This window comes from Bubalus bubalis, chromosome 12 (genome assembly GCF_019923935.1).
Source record: "Bubalus bubalis isolate 160015118507 breed Murrah chromosome 12, NDDB_SH_1, whole genome shotgun sequence".
Classification (NCBI taxonomy): Eukaryota; Metazoa; Chordata; class Mammalia; order Artiodactyla; family Bovidae; genus Bubalus; species Bubalus bubalis.
The window spans coordinates 10,629,581-10,655,070 of NC_059168.1; the positions used below are offsets into that span (position 1 = coordinate 10,629,581).

A 25,490-nucleotide genomic window follows, 5' to 3' on the forward strand; every position below is an offset into this window, starting at 1 on the left:
GGCCAAGAATCCCCTTGCCAGTGCAGGGGACACAGGTTCGATCCCTGCTCCAGGAAGATTCCACACGCCATGGAGCAACTAGCCTATGTGCCACAACTACTGAGTTCACGTGCTGAACTACTGAAGCCCGTGTGCCTAGAGCCCGTGCTCCTCAGGAAGAGAAGCCACTGCAGTGAGAAGCCCGCACACCGCAGCCAAGAGCAGCCCCCCGTCTGCAGCAACTAGAGAAAGCTTGTGCACAGTAACAAAGAAACAGTGCCACCAAAAAATAAAAAAAGAAACACTAAAAACAGTCTGGTAAGAAGTCTATTGAAATAGTTCAAGTAAGGGGTAATAAGATCATAAACTAGACAGCAGCCTTGAGAATGCAAAGGAGGCGGGCACTGCCTAGAAAGTACAGAGCCAGGCAAGTGTGGGGCTGTAAGGACAGGGCGGACCAGGCTGCCTGTGGGGCTAAAGCAGGGAAAGGAGGGTCCCGGCCAGAGAGATACTCTCCCTTGCCCAGACCCGCCTAGCCCCACATTCCCACCTACTCTGAAACTGCAGAAAAGAGAACTTCCAGTATCTTTGGAGTTAAGAACCTATGAGAACATGAATATAGACATTTGTCTCTTTCAGGGGAAAAGTTCAAGGGCCACAAACCTAAGTAATAAAGAATGAATATATTCAGGACACAAAATTTTTAAATGAAGCAGCTTCAAACATCTCCCTCGATGTTGCTTAAATCAGAAAGGAATAACCAACACAATAAAGCCAGTAGGGTGTGTTGGCACAGGAATATAATCATTTATTTGGAGTGTAACCTGGTACTCCAAATAAAGGCACTATTACCCTCAGCTGAAAGATTTTAGGGCACAAGGAGGAAGTGAATGGATGACCCACTTGAGACAGCACCAAAAGAACAAAGATGACTTCACACCTCTGGAAGATGGCAAGAGGCAGAATGAAAGGACTGAACAATTTAACGTGAACTGGGGCACACCTGCAATGTTGACACATCTCAAGTTCTATTTTTGCCTCACCTTTCCCCAAATAACCAGACCTTGTGTTAGCATTTAGTAAGCACTGTCTGTCTAGACAATGCTTGATCCAACAGATCATTCTAGAGCACACACACACACAACATATATATATATATAAGTTAATTGTTATTTTATTGTAGAAGAAAAAATACCCTGAAATATTTGTTAAATAACAATAATTTCTGACAAAATCATTCTTTAGGGTTTTTGAACCTCACCATCTGGTCAGACATAGCAAGCTGACCTTCAGCCTTATAATAAGCTTCATTAATCTTGCCATAAACCACAGAAAAACCCAAAGATTTTTTAAATGGCTTCCAAACTTCTGCATAGATGCTCTTCATTAGTCCAAAGGTAAACAATAAACAAGTTGGCAAATTAGAAGGATACGTGACAGGGAAAAAATGTTAACAATTGGTGAATCTTGGACAAAGCACATGTGAGTCTTCATTACACAGTTTTTCAACTTAATTTTTTAGTTACAGGCACACTGAAAAGTTGCTTTAGCATGACCATGCTCTTTTCCAGATGTGCCTAGAAAACATACTTGATTATTTCTTTTCAAACCAGAAATAGAAAATCAGTTCTCCCCTGGGTGATACTTCCTATTGTTTTAAAAAGCTTCCAGAGCTTTCTGGAAAGTTTAAATTAAGGGGCTACAGTACACTGATATGGTTTTACAATTCTTGGGAGGCGTCTGAGTCAAACTCTCATCGAAGGTCTGTGACGGTCACAGCTCTGTCCACAACAGTCACGTGGTTGCAGCTCTGCAAGAGCGAAACAGAAAGAAAGGGGAAGTCCTGGGAAATTCAGAAAAGTCATCTTTTAAATGCTTAAATACTTAAAATGCTCATTCTGGCTAGTGGTTCCCAGGCTGGAAGCCAGACTGTTACTTAAGTGGCAATTATGGTAAGGGGTCTGGGAATTATTATTTCCACCAATCCAGAATCAATAGCCTGTAGTCTGAATCAATATGGACCTATATATCTCCATTTATTCTTCAAATGTATGTGTATTCTAGAGTCATTTATAAAATACACATTTATTTTAAATAACTGCTGAATTAATTGCAGTATGCTGGGTCATTATGTCAACCAGATGATAAAGTACACCTATTCTCACAAGGGGAATACTCCCTCTTCGCACGCGCAAGGGGTCATCCTAACTGAAAGCCTAGGCCTTTCTGGGGGATTGTGCAGTCTCTGTTTCAACATCCTGGTACTTAGCCATTTACTACATTCCAAGGCAGACTTCCCTATTTGTGAGCAAATCTGTCAGAAATTTCTTTCTCGTACTCAGCTGAAAACTGGCACTTTCACAGGGTCTTAAGTTTTGGTTCTGGGAGTCATATGAAATATCTGGGACCTTTTTATACAACAGCTCTTCTAACACTTACAGTCAGTTCTCAGATGCTCCCTGGGGTTCTCTCCTAAACATCCCTCATCTCTTTTACGTGACAAGGCTCTGGAGTCCCTTTTCCACGTTGGTTTCTTTTCAGTGAACCCAACAGAAATAATACTCCATGGCCAGCACGGAGTGAGGCAGTACTATCTCATTAGATTTGAGGAGAATACTGCAACATACTTATCAGCAACTACAGCTTTTTATCCACAGCTTTTTACCACTGTGAATTTACCAAAAACCCACAACATTTACCACTTGGGGGAAAAACTTTCTAAGAAGGTCATAAAAATCTCTATTGCCTAAAATCAAATTAAAAGCAAAATTCCAAAATTAAATATACTTTACCTATCTTAAATGGCTTTTTTCTTTTGAATTCAAATCTCTTATTGAAATGCATGCTTAGCAACTGATGATGATGAAGGAAAAAAACCTAATGTTTAATAAGCAAGCTACTGCACTTGGTACTTTCATTTAATCCTGTCAACAACCTGTAAAAGTATATATTATTATCATCATCATCATCATCTCCATTTATAGGCAAGAAAGCTGAGGCCCAGGAAGGTTAAATAACTTGATCACAACCCTTAAGTAGCGGAGCTAAGACTCAAACCCCTTCCTTTTCCACACTGCTTCCCACACATGTCTTTGTAGGAAGATTTAGAAAAATTAGTGACAAGGCTGATCTTCTGTGTGGGCCGTGAAGGACACTGTGTCGCATCAGCTCTGACTGTGCTCCCTGGTTAAAGCGTAGCTCCAGCTTCCTCCACAGGGATACATACACAGAAGAGGGGTGGGTCCTTGCTGTGGGGATGAAATCCTTTCTGGCGACAGGAAGAAATCTCCTCTAGTCCATGGTCAGTGAGTTTAAAGAATCCAGTTCTGAAATAAGAAAAAGCAGGTCCAGAATCCAGCAAAGGTGTCCCCTCAATCACACACACACTGGGCAGGGCAGAGCTCATTCTGAGACACCTTCAAACGTCTGCTGGCCCGCAGATCTCTTCTCTGGTGAATGAATCAGGAGTGATTCATCACTGCCACCACATCAGTTTTACTGGGAGAATTCATAGTAAATAACAGGGTTTAAAATGAAAAAGTTAATTTTCAGAGATAATCTGTTGGATACTGACATTCTCTAATCTGACATCAATGTCTTGAAATTCCTACTGCTTCAAGTCAAACACTTCAAATTTCTTACATCCTTTTCTTATAAAAGCACCTACATTATTGCTTGGATACTTTTGTAAACAAGCAGAGTAGGTTTATCAGGCTACAGGACTTAAAAGGAAGACCTTTAGAAAAGCCAATCAAATATCACAATCTATATATTAGATAGAGAACAAGGTCTTAAGAATGCAGAACATTTCCTCTGAGGCTTTTCCCCTGAACACCCTATGTACTTACTCCTGGAATTTGGGGGAACAAACAATGGCTATCGACTCTGGCAACATCATCTGGTACGAGCAGTGAGTGTGTAGGTCAACACTGGAGAGGAAGGCTGTCTGCGTGGGATGAGTCTGAGAAGAGGGGAAAAAAGCCTCAGTGAGAATACACAGGCAAGCCCAGCCCATGAAGAAAGTGAAATGTTAGCTGCTCAGTCATGTCCAACTCTTTGCAACCCCATGGACTGCAGCCTGCCAGGCTCCTCTGTCCATGGAATGCTCCAGGCAAGAATACTAGAGTGGGTTGCCATGCCCTTATCCAAGGGATCTTCCTCACCCAGGGATCGAATCTGGATCTCCCACACTGTAGGCAGATTCTTTACCATCTGAGCCACCAGGGAAGCCCCCCATTGAAGGAAGGCAGAGCCAAATAATTCTCAATAACTTGCCATGATCGCCTTAAGTATAAAGTCATTAGCAGCCATGAGGAATATGCCTGAAGTTCCTAATAAGGAATGAACTTCCTTCCCTGCATTGTAAACAAATGTAATTTAACATGAGTATGCACAGACTCATAATTTCTAATTGACCATCAAGATCTATCTGGCTCCTCACAAGCTCTCTCGACACGATGGAAAGTCACCCATACTGGAATAGATGGTATGTGCTACCCAATACTTCAACCTGGTACAAGTCAAGGACTTAACAAACCACAGATGAATGATGCTTCTTCCTGACAAAAGGGTTTAAAAGTCAGGCACAAGTCAGGGGCTCCATAGGCAAAAGTGGCAAAAGCTGTCCTGTGGTTAAAGCATGTCATTCAAGGATATGAGAGGCAGAGGGTGACTGGGATTTCAGAGGGTGGTTAATCACAAGGACCCTGTCTTATCTGAGAAAAAGACCATGATGTTGAAATTTGAAAGCAATCAGTTAAAGCACCATATAAATTTCATTCAGTTTATCTCACTTGTTTTCAGTTTTTTAATTTTGTTTTTTTGGCCGTGCTGCATGGCTTGTGGGATTTTAGTTCCTCAACTAGGGAGGGAATCTGGGCCATGGCACTGAAAGCACCAAGTCCTAACCACTGAAATTCCCCAGTTATTTAATGTTTTATTGAACACTGTCTTTGTATACAAATGAACACTATATAAAGACTTATCTTAGAGGGGGTATGATGTTAGATAATAAGGATGGAAAAAGGAAAGACCAAATATGACTCAAAAAGAACACCAATCTTTACTGACTTAAAAGCACAGAAAATAAATATGCACACTTGACCAGTGTTTTTAACTCTATTGTGCAAAAATGAAGCTCCTAAGGGAACTTGTCAAAAGCACAAGTTCCTGCACCCCACCCTGGAAATATCCATCCTGAGAAGGAAAAAAATACTTTTTTAAAGCTCATTAAATAATTCTTATGCGTAGCCTCATCCGAGAAGCATGGCTGCACAAAACGCTGTGACCAGCTCACTGTGGAAGAAGTCTACAACACAGGAACAAGTTAGCCGAGTGCTGACAGCAAATCCACACACGCCTGCGCGGGGCAGGAAAGGACTTCGATGACCACAAGGGAGGAACAGTTTCTACCAACAAGAATACGATCCCATAGGCTTTTAGGAACATGTGGCCTGTGTCAACACCTTTCATCCCATGTTAGAGCTTGGAATTTTAACTGAGAACAAACAAAGTCTACACAAGTTGATGAAGGTCTCCAATCTAAAGGCGGGTTAGCTAGAAAGACGACATAAAGACATATAGCAGGGCCTCAATAAAAAACTGTAAACCAAAAAGTCTTGTTTGAGCCTATGCTCCCCTCTAACTACTATGCCTTCTCTCCTTCCCGTCACAGTTGAGTTTCTTAAAAAAAAGTTATGCCCACTGTGCCCACATGCTGGAGATAGAGGAAGGCATTTTTATGAAAAAAAAAAAAAAAAAAACAAAACAAAAACAAAAAACAATACACCAAAGGAACAGAAATGAGTGAGAAAAGTGAATGCTGAGGGCAGCCTGGGTGTTCAGATGAGCAGAGTGTCCACAAAGAACAATGCCAGCTAAGGTACGGCTGAGACAAGGTGAAGGAGTGCCTTGAATACTGAGTTGGGGGTTGCACGATAGTTGGTGATAAACATGACCATACAAAGTTTTTGACGAGGGGGGCTTCCTGGTGGCTCAATGTTAAGAATCTGCCTGCCAATGTAGGAGTAGTGGGTTCAATCACTGTTCTGGGAAGATCCCACATGCAATTAAGCGCATGCACCAAAACTACTGAGCCTGTGCTCTAGGGCCTGGCAGCCGAAACTGCTGAGCCCGTGTGCTGCAGCTACAAGAGACGCCACCGCGGGAGAAGCCCACGCACTGCAACCAGCCCGCGGGAGAAGCCACGCACTGCAACCAGCGGGTAGCCCCTGCCTGCCACATCTAGAGAAGAGCCTGCACGGCAACGAAGACCCAGCACAGCCAGAAACAATTCAAAGATTTTGACCAGGAACCTGATTCATAGCTGGCACGGTACAGAAGGAAGAATGGACCTTTTGCATTCTCCTCTTGCCAACTTTAAGATCTGAGCAAACATGACCGTCTGGTAATGTTTTGGTTTGCTTTTAATCCCAAGTTAGGAAGAAATGGTACAGGAATATCATGGGGGGGAAAAAGCTGGAATACTATCAATTTAAGTTCTAAATTTCTTCCTAGCTAGGCTCTCACTGATATTAAAAATACTTTTACTCACTTGTGGCTAACATGTACCTAGAGTCTAAACAGTAATTATTCCCAACTTTGCCTCATCTTGTCCAGTTCTTAAACTCTCCTGTCTCCTCCCGCTGGGCAATGGACCTAGATTTCAACCTCACTGAAAGATCGCCTAAAATGAGTTCCCTCAACATCTCCAATTATAACCTTGAAAATCTCTCTTTAACTTTCTTCCTTCAATTCTGTTGTAGAGGAGTGTTTTCTCCCTAATATGAAGATGACACCCTCTTTGTACTTTTGACTTAATTCCTTCCTACCTCCAGATTATCTTGTCTCTCCTGTCCTTTTACATCTCATTCACAGGTTCCACTATAGTTCACCCACTCACTGGGCTTAAAAACATGCTCAGACAACTATACACAAGAATGCAGATGAACCTTAAAGACACTGAGCAAAAGAAGCTGAATACAAAAGAAGACATATTATATAATTATATTGAAGTAAAGTTCAAAAGGGCTTCCGTGGTGGCGCATAGGTTCAGGAAGATCCCTGGAAGAGGAAATGGCAAACCACACCAGTATTCTTGCTAGGAGAAGCCCATGGACAGAAGAGCCTGGCGGGTTACAGTCCATGGGGTCACAAAGAACTGGACATGGCTGAGCACACACGCGTGCATGTAAAGTTCAAACCCAGGAAAAAGCAAACTATTGAGTTTAGGGACACACACTAAGGTGGCAAAGCTATAAAGAAAGCAAAGAATTTCAAAAGAAATCAAGAGAGGGATTACCTGTACCAGAGAGGAAGGGTGACTGGGCAGGAGCATGGGGTAGGAGTATGTTTCTGGCAATGCTCTATTTCTTAACCTAGGTAATGTGTACACATATATTTTTGTTTAATGATTCATTAAAGTGTACATTTAGTTTATATAATACTTTCTTATATATATTTCAAATATAAAGGTTTCAAGAAAATAAAAATAAAAACAACACATTTTCACACACTAAACCATAAATCAAGCAAACTTTCTCTCAACCTGGCTATTCCTTAAGCCACTATTCAATCTCTTTCCTTTCCTCTAGTTAGTGCTAAGCTCTTCAAAAAATTAGTGTACATTTCACTATCACCACAACCTCAATACCCATTACTTCTTAAACCTTTTAAATCTATTCCCACCACTGCCTAAAACCCACTAAACTGAGGTCATCAATGACTCAGCAAGTCCAATCAGCCCATACAAGTATTCATCATCCTGGAGCTCTCCGCAGCATGTGACACAGTGAACATCCTGAAGTTTCTCTCTGAGACATTCCTCCTCCTTTGGCATCTATGCCTCAGCACTACCTCACCTTTCTCTGACATCTCTGTGCTGCATGACTGACTACTCCCTATGCTCCCCTAGGTGGCCTGGCCTTCAGCTGCAAGTTAATTTCTTCTTGTTCTCCACCCTCCCCCAGCTCCAAAGCCTCCAAGGTCAGCTTGACATAGAGGTCTCCTGGTTCTCTTTCCCACCTTGACCTTGTTTCCAAGTTCAAATTCCTGATAACTACCTCTACTGATATAATGTCTGGAAAAAGAAAAAAGTCAAAGTCAGTCGTGTCCGACTCTTTGCGACCCCATGGACTGTAGTCCTCCAGGCTCCTCTGTCCATGGGATTCTCCCAGCAAGAATACAGGAGTGGGTTGCCATTCCCTTCTCCAGGGGACCTTCCCGACTCAGGGATCAAACCCAGGTCTCCCACACTGCAGATTCTTTACCACCTGAGCCACCAGGGAAGCCCAATGTCTTACCAGTATCTTAAATTCAATATACTCAGAACTGAAGACAACATTTGCCCCACTTCCAAGTAAGTTCTCTTGCTGGAACCTCTGTTTCTCCTTATGAGATGATTGATCACTGCCACTTCCATGAGTCAGGCCTGAAATTTCTAAGTCATCACATTTACTCATCATCGTCTCTGACTCATTCCCCACATCCTCTGAAATCCTACATTTGTCTCTTTTTTTCCCAAATGCACTACCATCACCCTGGCTCTCTTCATTATTACATTTTAATCATCACATTAACCTCTTAAATGAGCTCCCTGCCTCATCCTACTCACTAAAATGCAGAACTATCCTGCCTGTCCACCCCAAATACCACTCCTAATGTATTATGTGAAAACTTATCTATCACTGTTTCCTGATATGAACTCTAAGCCCCAGAAAACTGGACCACTCAATGCCCCAGGATTCCAGTCTACCTATTTCACTGTTGTCCCCTCCATATGCAACCCTCCCTTGGCCCCCCCACCACAAATCTAGTACATCACCCCGGCTGTGATCCTTCCCTCCTCTAAATTCTACAGGGCATCTCTTAAGGCACTAGGCACATTCTGCTTCACATAAGGAGTTAACGACTTGTCTATATGTCAATCTCCTCTATTAGACTAAAATCAAATCTTACTCAAATTGTATCCCCTGGTGGATAAGACACAGGTTTTCTATCCCCCGTGTATCTATAATGGGGGATACACAATAGCAAGTATTTACGAAAGGATAGAGGCACAGAGGACCGCCTCACAAGTCAGTGTTTCCCCAGTGCCAATATGCAGGGACGTGCAATCTTCCCAAACCCAGAAATAAGCTGCCTTGTTTGTGTGGAACCCTGTCACACAATGTAAAAAACAGCTTGGTCTATGAGAATGAGGGGTTGTAAAAAGAATAAAAAGAAAAATTAAAATGTAATCTTTAGGGATGGAATTATATTTTACCTGAATATTATTAGAAGACTGTTAGGATATGCAGATACTTAAAAATTTTCTATTTTGATAGCCTTTCGGATTTACATAAAGGTTTACATATAGGTTGTTTTGGGCTTCCCTGGAGGCTCAAATGGTAAAGAATCTGTCTGCAATGCAGGAGACCTGGGTTCGATCCCTGGGTCGGGAAGATCCCCTGGAAAAGGGAACGGCTACCCACTCCAGTATTTGCGCCTGAAGAATTCCATGGACAGAGGAGCCTGGCAGGCTGCAGTCCGTGGGGTCCAAGAGTCAGACACGACTGAGCAACTGACATTTTCACTTTCTTTCATAGGTTGTTCTAAGAAAGATGAAATGCAAGTATCTGAATTAACTTCCTTGGTTCATTTTAAATACTTTGATTTGTACACCTTTCAGGAACATCATTTGTATGAAGTAAGGCAATGATAAGGCTCACATACACTCTCAGCTAGCATCCTATCAACATTCATGCTCACAGGGCAACTGGGACTTTGGAGGAAGAATTTCATTTCTATTAAAAAATTATTTTGATTAAAAAGTCCTGGGCTTCCCTGGTGGTCCAGTGGAAGAATCTGCCTGCCAATGCAGGGGAGATGGGTTCGATTCCAGATCTGGGAAGACCTGCAGGGCGACTAAGCCTGTGTGCCACAACTACTGAGCTTGAGTGCTGCTACTACTGAAGCCCAGGTACCCAGTGCCCAGGCTCCGCAAGAGAACCACCATAGTGAGAAGTCCATGCACCATAACTAAAGAAAGCCTGTGTGCAGCGATGAAGACCCAGCACAGTCAAAAATATATGCATCTCTTAAAAATATAATAAATCATAACATCTTTTAGAAATGAAAAGCCCCAGAAATCAACACTGGAGTGCAAGCAGGTAAGTACGCTAAGGAAGTCAAGTCTGTACCCAACAGAGGGGAACACAACCATCTGAACAGTCTGGATACAATTCACTCTGCTTCAAGAAAAGAACAAGCAGTGCGTCTATAACATCATGTGAGATGAACCCCCGGAGGGCTCAGAACTGCTTACATGGATCCAGCCCAGTGTGATGAGACCCTGCTGATCCTGTATGAGGAAAAGCTCTTCTTCATTCTCGGTGTTGCAATAATCAGACCCAGCACTTTGCTTGGGGATGAGAACATGGGTAATGGTAAATTCGTTCCTCATCTGTCAAATTAGAAAACAGCTCGTCACAATTCCGCAGTACGTAGGCAACCCTCTCTGTCACAGCAGTGGAAAGTTAAACTTCCATACGAGCAAAGGCCCTTCTCCCAGCATGAGTCTCCTTCGTGAGATGAGTCCCTCATGTCAGTCTTGCTCACAACTCTTACTGCCCAAGTACACTGCCTGGGGCCCTCTGCAAGGCCAAGATGCCCACAGCCCTGTGGGAATTTCCTGCTGCAGCCAAACAGGTCTGCTCATGAATCTTAAGAAGCTCTGGGTATAGTACTGTTTCTCTTCCTTCATTCATGTCTAGAGTAGTTTCCTTTTACTATTTCTCTAAGCCCTTCCCAACCTTTAAGGCTCAGTTTAAGTCTATTCCACTTTACTCATTTATTTATTCAGCAGCTAGTAATGAGTTCTTTAAGCATCTCCATTTAATGATCCTTCTTTCCCCATAATTCCTAGTGCTTTTATTGTACGTGCTAGTCAGCAAACTCTTTTGGTGTATATCTCCCATCTCTCTAAAGTGCCTGGGTACTTTTTGTGGACAGATGCTATCTGCCTTACATGTTTCATATTCTGATGATCTACCATAAAGCAGGTGTTCAAAAGCTGAACAAGGGATCTTCCTACCAAGTTTAGAATTAAGCATTTCTTATCACCAGCATTAAAATACTCAGTTAAATTCAATTAATTAATTGATTAATCAAATTAATCAAATCCAGGGCCACTAAATTCAAGGTGACACTGCATTTTGCTGCCACGGCCCCTTCAGCAGAGGGATCTGTACAAAGAGTAACTGACCCTGGATATCTCTCTGAAAGTCACAGGAGGCCAAGGGTGAAGAAACAGTCTAGGCTCTAGAAAGCATTTTTTTTTTTTTACCAGTTTTCCACAGAGAATTCCACATGTCTCCACTCCCCGGGCAGTGTTGGCACCGGCCAACTGGAGAAACTGTGGGCAGAGCTTCCCGGGCACCACCACGTGGCGCAATCCATCGATTGTAGGAGCTGTAAAGGAGAGAGAAAAAAAAATCTAAGACCATGGGGCATAGCCTCCCCAAGCAGACCTCAGAGTTGGCAGCCCTAGGAGAGCAATGCCAAATCACTGGGGTCCCCCCAACTGCAGGCAGTAAGTAGGGATCTCATCCTAATGGCAGAAGAGAAAGGGCTGCAAAGGCTCTTCTCCAACCTCTGACCACAGCCACTAGGAGTAGGTTGTTTCAAGAAAAGAGAAGAGGCTTTAATCATTCAAGTGAAGACAAAGAGAAACTACTACTTAAGTTTCTGAGCTATTCAGGAATAATAGTGAGAGGCAACCCTGCCAAGTACATGGGAGAAATCCTGAAAGCTTCAGAGTCTAACACCTCTTGCCCACTCTTACTTTGTCCTTTTAAGTAGATTCTGAAAAGCTGAATTCCTTACATGACTACTTGAAAGACAATTCCTAACAAAAAGATCTATTCTAATCATCAAGGCATACTCATCATTTTGCTGCTACTGTTATTTTCTTGGTTAACTATTCATTGGTGAGAGAAGGAAAGACTCAATAGTTTTTATGGCTAGACTGAATTACCACTAAGGCAATGGCACCCCACTCTAGTACTCTTGCCTGGAGAATCCCAGGGACAGGGGAGCCTGGTGGGCTGCCGTCTATGGGGTCGCACAGGGTCGGACACGACTGAAGCGACTTAGCAGCAGCAGCACACAGAATAGTTACCTTGACTAAGCTCCTTACCAATTAGGAATATTTGCAAGGCAAACACAGTTCAGTAGCTTTTATTTTTAAGTCAGTTGTTGAATTTTAAAGTGTTACTATAAATCTCAAATTTCCTTTACAAAAGGTTAACAGTGGTCTCTGGTTCACTGAACATGTCAAATCTCTATATAACCCTTAAAAGCTGAGAGTGAGTCTGACTTTCAAGGATTTTATTAGCGCTTCAGAAAATCAACCTAGCCCAGGTAAATTATATGGCTTAAGCAAAGGCCACTTTATAATACAGCTGTCATAGAACACAGTATGATAATATTGATCAAATGGATTTCTGTGACCAGAGCCTAATGAGTAGGATCACGGAGGGAGTCTTCCGCTGAATCCCTTGAAATGACGCCCTTTTTGGCTGCCGCTGAGATGGAAAAGGATTCGAGCGAATGAATTCACTACCTTCCAAGTTGTTCAGTGCTCCAGGTTTCAAGGATCTGTCCACCACCGGTGGCTTGGCAAGCCTCACAGTTGCATTACAGTCTGAAGGCTGTGTGGATATAGCAGGCACCGTGGGGAACACATCTAGGGAGGGCGTCTCCAAGTCAGGCACCAGTGGGCCCCCGAGGCCAGGGTCCACCTTCCCAAACTCCTGCACAATCTTCAGTCGTTCCTTTTCTAGCTCCTGGTTCCGGATCATCTCCTCAAAGGCATGGAACTGCTCCTGCTCCAACTGCTGCTGCTTCTGCTGTGCCACCCTCTGTCTTTCCTTTTCCAGCTCTTCCTGCATGGCTACATTTCGGGCAAATTCTTCCGCTTCCTTCTTCTACAAAGCACAAATAGGAGTTAACAATAACACTTTACACTCAAGTAACTTCACACCTTAGGAGGACAAAGCTTTTTAGCAGGGAGACTGCCCCCAAATGTTCTGGCCTGATTTCCAAACACAGAATCCAGGCTTCCCTCAGTGCCTCTACACCCATAGAACAGTTACCCCTAATGGATCTAACCACCGTACACCTATTTTTCAACGACAGTTAAAGTCCTGATCCTCTCAGTACCCTTTCCCAATAACTCTTAACTAATGCATTTTCTTCTTTACCAAAATGTCAATGCAGCATATTGCCTGCACATGCATATCATATACAATTTTAGTCTCTAAGTGTGCCATGTATACATTCTGTATCCCAAGTAGGGCTGTGAAAAGGAACCAGATCCCAAATTATAAACGCCATGTAGGGGGTCTGTATTGAATTTTAATCCTGAATGAAGCCTCTGAAATTCTTCTGGTGATTAGTAAAATACAGAGTGACATTTTAAACTATTAAGAATCATCAAGTAATAGCTTCCTTCATGAAGATTTTCACTCACTAGGTACCTTAGAAATATACAGCTGTTTTCCTCTCAGCTGATTTTCAACATCAGAGTCCAGAATAGAGTTCAGGAGAGTGTACAAAAGAATGCGAAATGCTTGCCGTGTGTGTTCCCAGCTGACAGACCAGTGACACTGCCTCAGAGCTTCTCACATGTTTTAACTGACTCTTCCTAACAAGAAGTCATTGAAAATATTAATAGCTTGAAAAAATTTGACTATTATAAACAGGTATAATCTGTTTTGGATATAATCAAATGTGAATCAAATCCCCAAATTCTCTGATCTAAAAACCCTATACTTTAGTGAGAACTTTCTTTGTTCTTAGGTTCTAGCTCTAGACGTAACAGGCAAGCAATAGATTTTCTGTCCCTCAAGTCATCCTCTTAGATAAAGGGGTTAATCTGTATTAGAATCCTCAGCCTCAACACTTTTTTCTGGATTTTGCCAAAAATATAAAATATCACAATGAAATCAAAAGATCCGCTGAAGTACCTACTAGATTCCTGGAACACAGCCTAATAAGCCAAAATAATTTCCTTTTTTTGCTAATACATACTCACTTTTTCTTCATTATATTCTAAATATTCTTTGGTATATCGTTTTAACAGTTCTGCCTTCAGTTCTTCTGCTTTGGGAAATGCAATCTCCTTTAATTTCTGGGATACAAAATCAAAATCTGAGAGTTAGGACAATGGTCGCCAATTAAGTAGAAAAGTAAAAAGACTTAAGTCAAGTTGGCAATGGCAACACCACTTCTAAAAACATTTAAATAATGTAATTTAAATTACCCTTGCCATACTGTACCTGGCACTTCGTAACTGATCTACTGAAATGGCCTTATCTCCTATTTGCAGGATTTGACATTCAGATGCAGACTCTGCTACTTATATCTGGAAGTTAGTCTGTGCCTCTTTGAAGCTTTTAGATGGGCAGGAGTGAAAGTGAAGACCCACCTTTACTGTGTCTTTCTTTTCAGGAATGACAGCCGATTTGTAATCTCGATGCTTTGGTAGTTTCTCAATAAAAAGCCTAAGGGGACAGAACAGATTGATGGTGATACAAAGAAGACATGAAAATGCCCAAAAGACTCTGAAACAGTGCAACTCCCTTACCCTGTTTCCAGGTACGCACAGGTAACAGGCAACCTCCCCCACTCACCCTCAGCCCCGTAAAGAGCCACAGAATTGCTCTTCTCCCAATTCAGGCATTCAGCAGCACGAGACGCCTACAACAAAAACTATGGAGGGGAGAAAATCCTAGCCTGTGCCCAAAAATACGCCTCCAAAGAAATTCTTTTCTGGTTGTGACAGTAACAGGCTTCCAAAGGAAAAGCCCTCTGTCACAAAGCATTCTTCAGTGAACAGTCTGGCAGCCAAAGGCAGGAGGCTAAGAGAAAACCCACGTTCTATTACTACTAGCTCTGTGTGATCTTTGCTGTTGGCTTATTTTCTTTGGGATTCATGTTCCTTTGTAGAAGAATCATCCTTGCACCAGATTAAGCACTGGGATGCTCAGAGAGTATATGTGTTATATGTGAACATTACATGTGTAATGTGTAATATGTGCACATGTGCATTATGTTTGATATGTGCATTATGGTCTCCGATGAAAACTGCTTAGAGAAACATAAGTGCTAGATTTCCTCTTTTAGTTCTTGTCCTTGACTGTAAAGCTCAGTGGGAAAAATAAACTGAATCAATTCACGAGCTCTAACATTTATGATATCTACTTGGGAATGGTGAAAACAAATAGAAGTTCAGTAACTTGTCACAGCCAGAAGTGGAGGGCTCAGAATGCCAGATTCCAGATTCTGCTTATAAGTATATATAGTAACACAGGAAGTATATACAGAAGCTAACAAAAGTAGAGGGCAGGGGAAATAGAGTGCATGAGGCAAGAGTGGGAGTGAAAAATCTATATACCTTTTTTTAAAAAATTATTTTGATTTTGAAGCATGTAATGAAAACTAGTTCATGAAGGATTTCCCTGGTGGTAGTTAGGAATCCTCCTGCCAATGCAGGGGACATGGGTTTGATCCCTGGTCTAAGATCCCACATGCTGTGGAGCTACTAAGCCTATAAACCACAACTACTGAGCTTGTGCTTTCCAACAAGAGAAACCACTGTAGTGAGAAGACTGCACCGCAACTAGAGAGTAGCCCATGCACAGCAACGAAGACCCAGCACAGCCAAAATAAATAAATAAAACAAGTTTATAAAACTTCCAGACCTGAACATGAACACCTTTCTCGTGTTTCAGTAACTGTAGTCAATTTTCTGAACGGGGACATGTGGGCAGAAGGGTCTCCTGAAAACAGAATGAGTACCACAACCCACTGCCCACACTGGAGGCAAGAAAGCTTAATGCTTAGGAGGGCAGGCTCTGGAGCCACCCTGCTTAGGTTCAAATCCTGGCTTTAGCCACTTATCTACCAGCTGTGTGACCTCCAGCACCATCCCTCAGTTGCTCTCTCTCTATAAATTATATACACAGAGACAAACTAGTACTACCTGAAATGGTTGCTATGATACCAAACAGAGTTTAAAAATAAATAAAGTGCTGAGCACAGTGCCTAGCGCATAGCCAACATCTGCTATATATACGATTGTTTTTACTATTATAATAAATAAAGATGTGAGCAAGAAAAAGAGAGGAAGATGTTAACACCAGGGTTAGAAATTTTCCAGGCAGAGAATAGCTGTGGCCCAGAGGTATACTGTTCTCTGGGTTGTATCTGGTTGCAGTCTAGAGAGAGGAGCTGTACAAAAGCAAACAAAGATGCACTGGCAAAACACAAACAAAACAATCCAAAAGAACAAAAGGAAAAAATATGCATAAAAGTAAATAAAAGAGGGAAATAAATAAAATGGTACTCAACTTTACTTATAAATGAAAGAAATTCAAATTAAGATGAGCTACCATTTCTCATCTATCAGATTGGCAAAGGCTTAAAACTGGATTGCAATCAGTGTAGGTAAAGGCACAGAGAAATAGGTGTCCTTACACATTCCTAGCAGGACAGGAATTTGATAATACCTTTTTCCTTAGGGGAGGAAGGGGTGTAGGAGACAAGTATTCAAAATTTAAAATGTGTATACCATTTAAGCTCACAATTCCATCTCTGTGAATTTATCCTACAATAGTACAAAAATATATGAATAAGATTATTCAATATAGCATTGTTCCTAAAAGAAAGGCAAACTGAAAACCTAAATGGCCATCAGTAGGGGATTACTTCATAAATTATGGTAGACCCAAATGTGGAACAACAACACAATCATTCGCTCTTTCATTCAAAAAACACATATTGAGCATCTACGATGGGGTCAGGCATTATTATAAAGGCTGGGGACTTGGCAGTGAATGTCACAAATTCCTCCCCACCAGAGTATACATGACAGGGGGTAAGAGACAATAAACCAAACAAAGAGTATGCAGATAATCAGTGCTGGGAAAGGCACTAACCGGGAAGGGGAATAAGTGACATGGAAGGGATGGAGATTTTAGGTAGCGCAGCTAAGGAAGGCATCACTGAGAAGGTGACATTTAAGTAAGGACTGGAAAAGCGAGCCATGAAGATATCTAGGACAAGACTGCTCCAGGTAGAAGAAACAGCCCTAAAGCAGAATAAGATGATGGATCAGTGTCCTGATATGTAAAGATACGACTGTTAAGAAAGCAAGCTGTAGAGAAGACTATGTTGTATCATCTCGTTCAGGCACCAAGGAAAAAGGATAAAGACATGAGCCCAGGTGCTTGCATGGGGATATTTTCTTAATAAACACACAAGAAATAGAACATGATTACCTCTGGTGGATGGGCATTTTCTTTTCACTTTAGTATTTCCCTTGCTGTATGGTTTGAAAACAAACTGTTTTAATCATGAAAACATATTAATTTTGTGTAAAAATAATTTAAAAAGTCAAAAAGAAATTCTATAACATGGATGCATTAAGGGCTCTAATTTCTTCCAATCTGAAAAGTTAGTGAGCAAAGCGAGCATGATCACAGAGGAAAACCCTCTTCAGTCCATAAGCCCCAATCCTGGTGGGAAACATTTTCAACACAGGTGACAGACCATTTTCAGAAAGCAGGTTTGTGTTGTAAGAGGCTCACACAGCAGACAGGACTGCCTAAGGCCTCTGTAACTCTTTTTGATGCAGCCTAGTCAATGACCATAAAAAGCTGTGAAAGAATCCACTGCCTGGATTACTGTCTGTGCTCACCATGAAAATATGTACTGATTTAATACGTTGAGGATCCTTCTTCTATACTGGGGTCTGCAAAAGGAAAAGCATTCCTACAGTAAGGAAAACCTCTGAGGAGGGAAATGTGCTTGAGATCATTAAGATGCCTAAACTGATTGAGGGAAAAGAACAAATATACCCTTTAAAATCTTGAATTAAAGTATCCACAAAAGGTCTAGAACAATGACTCAGTAGTGGGGGGGCGAAGCAGAGGAGTGGTGAAATAGAGGCCTACCCTCCTCTCTCCTCCTCAGTGTAATAATTGCCAAAGTGAGCTCTTGTTAGCTGACAGGAACATACCAAGTAAAGTGTGGTAGAAAAACAGAGCAAGAATACTGAGCTAGAAGGTTTTTTTGCAACTCCTAGGACTTGTCAGCTCACAGAATCAAGAGTTAGGGTCTTGAAGATATCTGCAAGAAAAATAAATGTAGCTATATTTGTTGATTCAGGTCAAGCCAATCTAACAACGTCCCAAATTAAAACCCAAATCTAACAAGTTAAGTAATACATTTTCCCCTCCTCTCACTTGACTCTCCTCCAGGCCAAGTTCATCACGTTAAATGGTCCTATAAGCAGAACACCACATACAGGGACAGGCTCCCTTTACCAGTCTTGTTAACACTGATATTCATATCACTCAATGTAATAACAAGGCACAGAAAAAAAATCAACTGAAGCTTCTGTGTACTATTAATCCTACTCCTACTCCCTCTGGCCTATTTAGGAGTTTATTTCTATGCTCTATCTCTTTTCTGTACCATTAGCCTCTCCTACTCCACAGTATCCTTTCCAAAAAATATGCTCTAGCATCTCCCACCTGAAAACAGACACAAACACATTCATGTACTCTTTGTCCCCCTTCAATTATTTCAGTTTTCCACTTTACTTCTGGTCCAACTTCTCCAAAGAGCTGTCTATGCTAGGGCTTGGCAAACTATGGCCAGTGGGGCAAATCTAGCTCGCCATCTGTTTTTGTAAATAAAGTTTCATTGGAACACAGCCTCACTCATTCACTCACGTATTATCTATGACTTGCTTTCACACTACAAAGCAGAGGTTGTGACAGAGACCAACTTGCCTGTGAAGCCAAAAATATCTACTATCAGGTCCTTCTACAGGAAAGGTTTGCCAATCTCAGAACTATACTCATCGCCCATTCACCTTTTGACCCACTTCAGTGAAACTGCTTACCAAGATTACCAATCACATCATGACATCAAATCCCTGCCCACCTGACACAGTGCCCATTGTCCTGCAATTACTTACTTCTTTTGGCTCCCATGACAAAGTGATGGATCTCCTCCTATCTCTCAAAACTTCCTTCCAAGTTTCCTCTACTGGCCTTCCCTTCACTAACCAACCTTGGGGCTCTCTCCTAAGTTCCTTTTCTTCTCATTCTACAGTCTCATAATCAAAGTCTCTTTTCCTTTAATACACCATGGATCCTTCCAGCCTCTAATGAAGCCTATGGACTCTTCTTGAAATAATTTTTTAAAGATGTAATATAAATAATGAAAGATTACAAAAAGCTCCATTCTACTCTAACAATTTTCAAAATATTAAAAAATGATGGCATGTGCTTACTTATTGATGCATTGTTAATACATTAAAAAACAAGATCTAGTTGCGGGTTTAAGAACTGTACTATAATTCTGAAGTAGTGATAAGTATAAATGTTATTTTGAGACCTACTGGACAATCATAATATGAAAATATCTTGATTTCTGTTGGTGACAAAACTACAAATATTAATAATACTGTGGTTTGAGCCTATATTCAAAATTAAAGGAAGTGCTAAATTTCAGCCACACATTAGTAAAAGTAAGAAAAGCTTTTCCCAACCAAGTTCATGGACACTGAATTCTATCAACGAATCCCTGTGTGTTCCTAGACCCTAGATTAAGAACCACTGCACTAGATGGTCTCAGCATCCTTATGGCTTCAGGACCAACTATATGTTGAGGACTCCTGAGCTTGTTGCTCCAACAGAGACCTCTCCTCTGAGTTCAGACAGCTACACTCAACCTCCTACTGGACATCACTACTTGGATATCTCATAGATAACTTAAACTTAACACCTTAACACGAACTCTTTGTCTTCCCACTACCCAACAACCCCCTTTGACACCACTCTCCCCCATCTCAATAAATGGACCGGCAAATCCTGTTACTCAAGGCAAAATGAGGTCAACTTTGATACCATCTTCTTTCCAAAATTATGAGTAAGTCTCATGGACTCTATCTCCAGAAAACAAAATCCATCTACTCTTTTCCAGGCTACCATGTTCTTTCAAGCCACCAGCCTCTCTCTTGAACTGCTGTTAAGAGTTTCCTAACTAATCTCACTGCCTTCTCTTAACACTCCCTCCACCAGCTACCATATGGCAGCCAAAATTTATATTTCTAAAACATAAATAAGATTAGGTCACAGCCTCACTTAAAACTTTTCAGTGGCTTTCTATTACTCTCAAGATAAAATGTAAACTCTTTACTGTGGCCGATAAGATCCTCCATGATTTGGCCCCATCTGCCTCTCCAACTTCATCTGAGGTCATTCTCTCTCTTCATTTGCTACACTCCGAACACAATGATCTTTAATCCTCAGAACACACTAAGGTCTTTCTACCTGAGACCTTCTGAATACACAGTACTATCTGTTTTAAACGCTCTGCTTTATGCTTTTGGAATGACAAACTCTATGGCACCCTTCAAGTCTCAGTTTAAATCTTACATTCTCAGATAGATGTTACTCTATTTAATTAGATATCCATGGTTATTTTCTATCACGGCACTTTCTCTGTTGCTTCCCTGTTTTGTTACCATATATTTCTTTGTTTACTTGTATGCTGTCTTCTCCCATAATGAGAATAAGGGCAAGGGCCATTTTATTTACTATGTATGTAGGACTTACTGCAGTGTCAAGTAGATAGTAGATATACACAATATATATTTGCTGAATGAATACGATCCTCACCCTCAAAGCACTTTCTATGTGGAACAACAAGACCCAGAAGGCCCTCAGAAAACACCTGGTAGAGTGATTCCATGATTCTACTGTACTTACTCAACTACAATTTCCCAAAGGAACTATGCCCCTCATTCTGAGAGAGCTATCTACAAGATTACTGGAAATATACTAGTTCCACCAGCAGCAGAATAAATGAAGAGGAGGACAATAGCCAAAGAAATATCTCGGGAAAATAAATTTTGTGCCCATTGTGCCTAGGAATGAAAAATTCCTAATAGCAAAGAGAGGGAGAAATGTAATTATAATTCTATGAAACTTTATGAAACCACAGCACTCCCTTTGTTCCATTCTAAAATTACAATATGAATTCTAGGCAATCCACTCTACTTTTCTTTAGAGTACTGGCTCTCAACTGGGGCAGTTTTCCCTCTCAGAAAGCATTAGTGATTATCTGGAGACATTCTGGGTTGTCACAACTTGGGGGGTAAGGGGTTCTACTGGCATCTAGTGAGTGGAAAGACCAAAGATGCTGCTAAACACACTACAATGCACAGGCCACTCCTGTGCAACAAAGTATTGTTCAACCCAAAATGTCACTAACACCAAAGTTGACAAACACTGCTTTAGAGCAGTATGTGATCAAAAACTTAATATAATTAATATGCATCCATCACCTCTGGAAGAACATATAAGAAACTAATAAGGGTGCCAACCTCTGGGGAGGGGAACTAAAGGTTTGGGGGAAAAGAGAAGTGGTAGGGAAATTTAGTTTTTAAATATATATATACCCTTTTGTGCCTTCTGAATTCTGTACTACATGCACGTGTTACCTATTCAAAAAACAATAAAAAAATAACCCCAAATTAGTGTGTCACCAGACTATAATCTCAAAAGACTACCTTCAATTCAAGAAACAGCACCAAAAAGAAAACAAAAAGAACAGGCCTTATGTTGTAGAATGAATCCTGAATTAAGAGTTGGAAAATCCAGGTTTTGCCACTGCAAACTGTGGAATAAAGCCTACCACTGAACCTGGAGGGTGTTTCCTCATTGCAGAATGGAAGGATGATGTGCCCTACACAGTGCACACAGGACTGTAAAGATCAAATGACACAAATGCAGGTGAAATATTCTATGAACTATTTAAGAGCTATACAGATACACTGAAATTATTATTACCTTAAGGTCCTACTACTATGAAAGGACAAGACTAGAAATTACAAATGAGATCTTTTAACATTATTTTTCCCTTCCTAAATTACACATCTTTTCCAAAGTCACTGGAACTTTAGCAATTGTTCCTGTTAACTGAAATCTTCAATTCATGCTGCAAGAGGCTAAGCAACTCAAGGGAAAGGTCTTATGATGAGCTATACAAACCGTAGGTGGTTGGTACTTATTTAATGATTTACATGATTATGATAAAGGTTAAGAAAAAACTCTTTCCTGAGACACTCAATTTGCTACAAAATAAGTAGAGGTGAGGAATTTTGGCTCTGCTAAACCTCAACAATAACCCTCTGATTGGCTGCCTTAATAGAGAGGGGACAGGAAAAATCCTTCATCAATACAAAACATGTATAGTTTAAACACCAACTCTCTTGCCTAACAGCTGGGCCATGTGGGCACAGCCCAAAGAGCTAGGTCTCTTACTCATGAAATTACTGAGTCATGAAAACAACATTTTCAGTACCCAGTACCCATGTCTTTGAATGTCAAGAACAGCTAATATGTAGGAGCTGCTAGCAAAAATGATTAATGATAATGATGTTGTAAAGTTCTCTGGTTTTAGCAATTCTGAGCAGAAATAAATGAGCACAAGAGCACCATGAGTGGGGTATCAGTCACCAGAAAAGAAAAAGGAAACTGGAGGTGTCTTACGTGATATACTTGTTATAGAGGATGAAGGCATATTCGATGTTGCCTTCCTCACAGTAAACAGACGCCATCCGGATAATCTCCACTCCGGAGCGGAAGTACCGGCGGGGTGGAATGTCTTCATTGATCTCCACGGCGCTGCCCCTGTGGGACAGGGCCCTCACCCGGTCTTCGGGTGGGAGGCTCACATCTCCATGGTCAGACATGAGGACCAAGAAGTCCTGAAACAAACAAAAGATGGCATCAATACCAAGGCCCCCGTCACCTTGGCACAGGTGTTCATCTCAACAAACCTCTTCCTTACAAAGAAATTGAGAAAAACACCACATGCTGTTGCTCATATTAACTAAGGTCTCTTTCCCACAAGAAGCCTGAGACCCTCAAGGAAGCCCATTTCACAAGGATGAAAGGACTGACAGACTCAGAAACCCACAATGCCTGTGGCATGATTAGGTGCTACAAAGGGTATAACTATAATGAGCCACAAGGGGTTCAGTTCTCTTTTCATGCTAATCATCCCCTGTCATTAAGTGGCCCTGACCTCGGCACCATAAAAAGAGGGACAGTATCTTGTATTTTTTCCATTATCTCTCCTCCCAGCTACCCACTTCCACCCACCCCAGTATCTGACAGAGAACACTCAATGACATTTCCTGATGATTGTTAACTGACTTTAAGTTGATCATTTAACCTGAGAGTAACAGACTTTGTCTACAACTTTTCGAACTTCAGCACAAGGTTAGTGAGGGGAAATGGTGTGGGGATGAATATTTATAATCCTGACTCTGCTCATAAAATCACTAGTCCAGTCAATGTACAACATCATCATTTCAGGGTAAGGAATTCAGATCTAGAAAACAGTTTACTCAAATCTATCTTCGAAGACTAAATACTCCTTGAATAACAAAAGGACATGAAGGTAACTTGAAAGGCAAAACCCAACCCAACAATAACAACAAAAACAACCCGGGAGTCTCCCCTCCCTGGGTCTCAGATTGCAGTCATTCTACAATCTTTCTTGATACTGTTGCTGTTAGAATCAGATTCTTTCTTCCAGTCAGATATCACTCTACATCACTTCCAAAAAGATTCTGGGTATTTGATGCATACTGAATTACAGCACACCCCCTACCCCAGTATTCTTGCCTGGAGAATCCCATGGACAAAGGAGCCTGGTGGGCTGTAGTCTAGAGGGTCACAAGTGGGACATGACTGAAGCGACACAGCACAGCCTGCATGCTGTAGAACATACAAGCTACAGCAGATTTTGGAATTCAAGGCCCTGTGTCAACTGGCCCCATTTGGTCCTTTTAAACTTTACTCACTTTGTCCTTTTAAACCTCACTCATTGCCAACAGAGACCTTTTGCTTCAGTCAGGATTCTTATCTGCCTAGAAATCCTCATATTTGTTTCATTTGTCTACCCACTGTTGTTTTCCATTCCAAGCACTCCCTCAAAGATGGTTTTCTCCAGGTCAACTCTATCTCTCGGTCACACTTCCTCCACCAAGCTTTTCCTCAATCACCCTGCTGCTGCTGCTGCTAAGTCGCTTCAGTCGTGTCCGACTCTGTGTGATCCCATAGATGGCAGCCCACCAGGCTCCCCCGTCCCTGGGATTCTCTAGGCAAGAGTACTGGAGTGGGTTGCCATTTCCTTCTCCAATGCGTGAAAGTGAAAAGTGAAAGTGAAGTCGCTCAGCCCTGTTCTACTCTTAACAACCCCATGGACTGCAGCCCACCAGGCTCCTCAGCCTATGGGATTCTCCAGGCAAAAGTACTGGAGTGGGGTGCCATTGCCTTCTCCGTCAAACACCCTAAGGGTACAAAAATTGTGGGGACTACCAGGGATGTAGAGGCATTCCACCTTCTGTGGGAGTCTTTTCAGGGGCTCAAGAAGCCACTAGCAAATCTAAAACCTCCCCAAGTTAACTAATTAGTAAACTCAGTGCAGAGCCCATCAAAGCTAACTGAGGCAGGAGAAGCTTGTTGCTCTTTATCACCTCTCGGGAGAGGATTTTTTGGTCGAGAATGGAACCCTTTCCCAAGGCCAGCAAGTGCTGCCCCACACAACAAGGCTGAGCAACACTCCAAAGAGGAGATGTAGCGTCTGCAAACAAGAGGGGAAAGTGGCGGAAAAAACCGAGGCGGGGGAAGATGACTGGGAGGCGAAAGGAAGTACCAGGAATGAGCGAAGGGGGCGTTTACAGCGGAGACGGATCCACTGACAACTGCTTGAGGCCTTCTCGAAGGCACTCAAGCCCAAGTTGTCAACACCGAGCAAAATTATTCAAGGCTTTCGCGTCTATCGCGTGCGGTAGGAGGGGACGCGCTGGGCCAGGCTGGGGACCGGAGCCGTCAGGGGCCGCGCGCGCGACAGGCCGGGCAGGGGGCGCAGGGAGGAGAAGGCTGCAGGCCCCACACTCACGGTGGCCGCTCCCCGTCAGACTCCGATCACGCTCAGCGGCCGGGCCCCACCACACTGCTGGGACCCTTCCCCACCTGTCCCCCGCGGACGACTCTCGGCGCTTCCGAAAACGTCACGTCCGGCATCCGCCCCGCCCCGCCCCCTCCCTCTAGTCTGTGAGTTAAATTCTCAAGAACTTAGGACCCGAGCGGTGACTGGTGGGCGGAGCTAGAGCTGCCACCTGCGGGGGAAGAAAACACCAATGAGGAGAGAGCGGGGCCATTTTGGTAAAGGAAAATCAACCAGCAAAGAAGAGAAAACGAGCAAAGGACCCAATGACCGAGCTAACTTTTCTCTTAGGTTAGTACAGACACGGTGAAAGGCTACACAAGTTGTAATACAACATCCCTTGGAAAAGCTTAAGAAGTATGAAATCAGATAACGTCTGTTGCATAAATCATACATGTATTTAAATTAGACTGGTAACCTTCATGCTCACC

At 42.1% G+C, this 25,490-nt stretch overlaps 1 protein-coding gene across 4 annotated transcripts; it reads right to left on the reverse strand.

Annotated features, from left to right (window-relative positions):
- Positions 1-1,135: 1,135 nt before the first annotated feature.
- On the reverse strand, positions 1,136-25,212 carry LOC102395465 (STAM binding protein). Of its 4 annotated transcripts, none has more exons than XM_006045945.4 (10): positions 25,086-25,210; positions 22,590-22,807; positions 14,447-14,522; positions 14,054-14,149; positions 12,581-12,944; positions 11,303-11,427; positions 10,283-10,420; positions 3,828-3,940; positions 3,206-3,305; positions 1,136-1,789 (listed from the first exon to the last, which is right to left on the reverse strand). In XM_006045945.4, the coding sequence occupies exons 1-10, from the start codon at positions 25,134-25,136 to the stop codon at positions 1,733-1,735; spliced, it is 1,338 nt and encodes a 445-aa protein (XP_006046007.3). In that variant the 5' UTR covers positions 25,137-25,210; the 3' UTR covers positions 1,136-1,732. The 4 variants fall into 4 exon arrangements, 3 of the variants coding, with proteins under 3 accessions (XP_006046007.3, XP_006046009.3, XP_006046010.3); XM_006045947.4 differs by having other exon boundaries at positions 25,012-25,155; XM_006045948.4 differs by lacking the exon at positions 25,086-25,210 and adding an exon at positions 24,766-25,002.
- Between the last annotated feature and the right edge of the window lie 278 nt (positions 25,213-25,490).

Bases quoted from the DNA above. Each gene is read 5' to 3' on its own strand.
- LOC102395465 (XM_006045945.4), bottom strand. From the start codon at position 25,136: ATGCCGGACGTGACGTTTTCGGAAGCGCCGAGAGTCGTCCGCGGGGGA. The intron at 11,428-12,580 runs GTAGTGAATTCA...TCTCCTTTACAG, and splicing joins AGCACTGAACAACTTGGAAG to CTCCTACAATCGATGGATTG. The intron at 1,790-3,205 runs GTATGTATCCCT...TCGCTCTTGCAG, and splicing joins AGGACCCACCCCTCTTCTGT to AGCTGCAACCACGTGACTGT.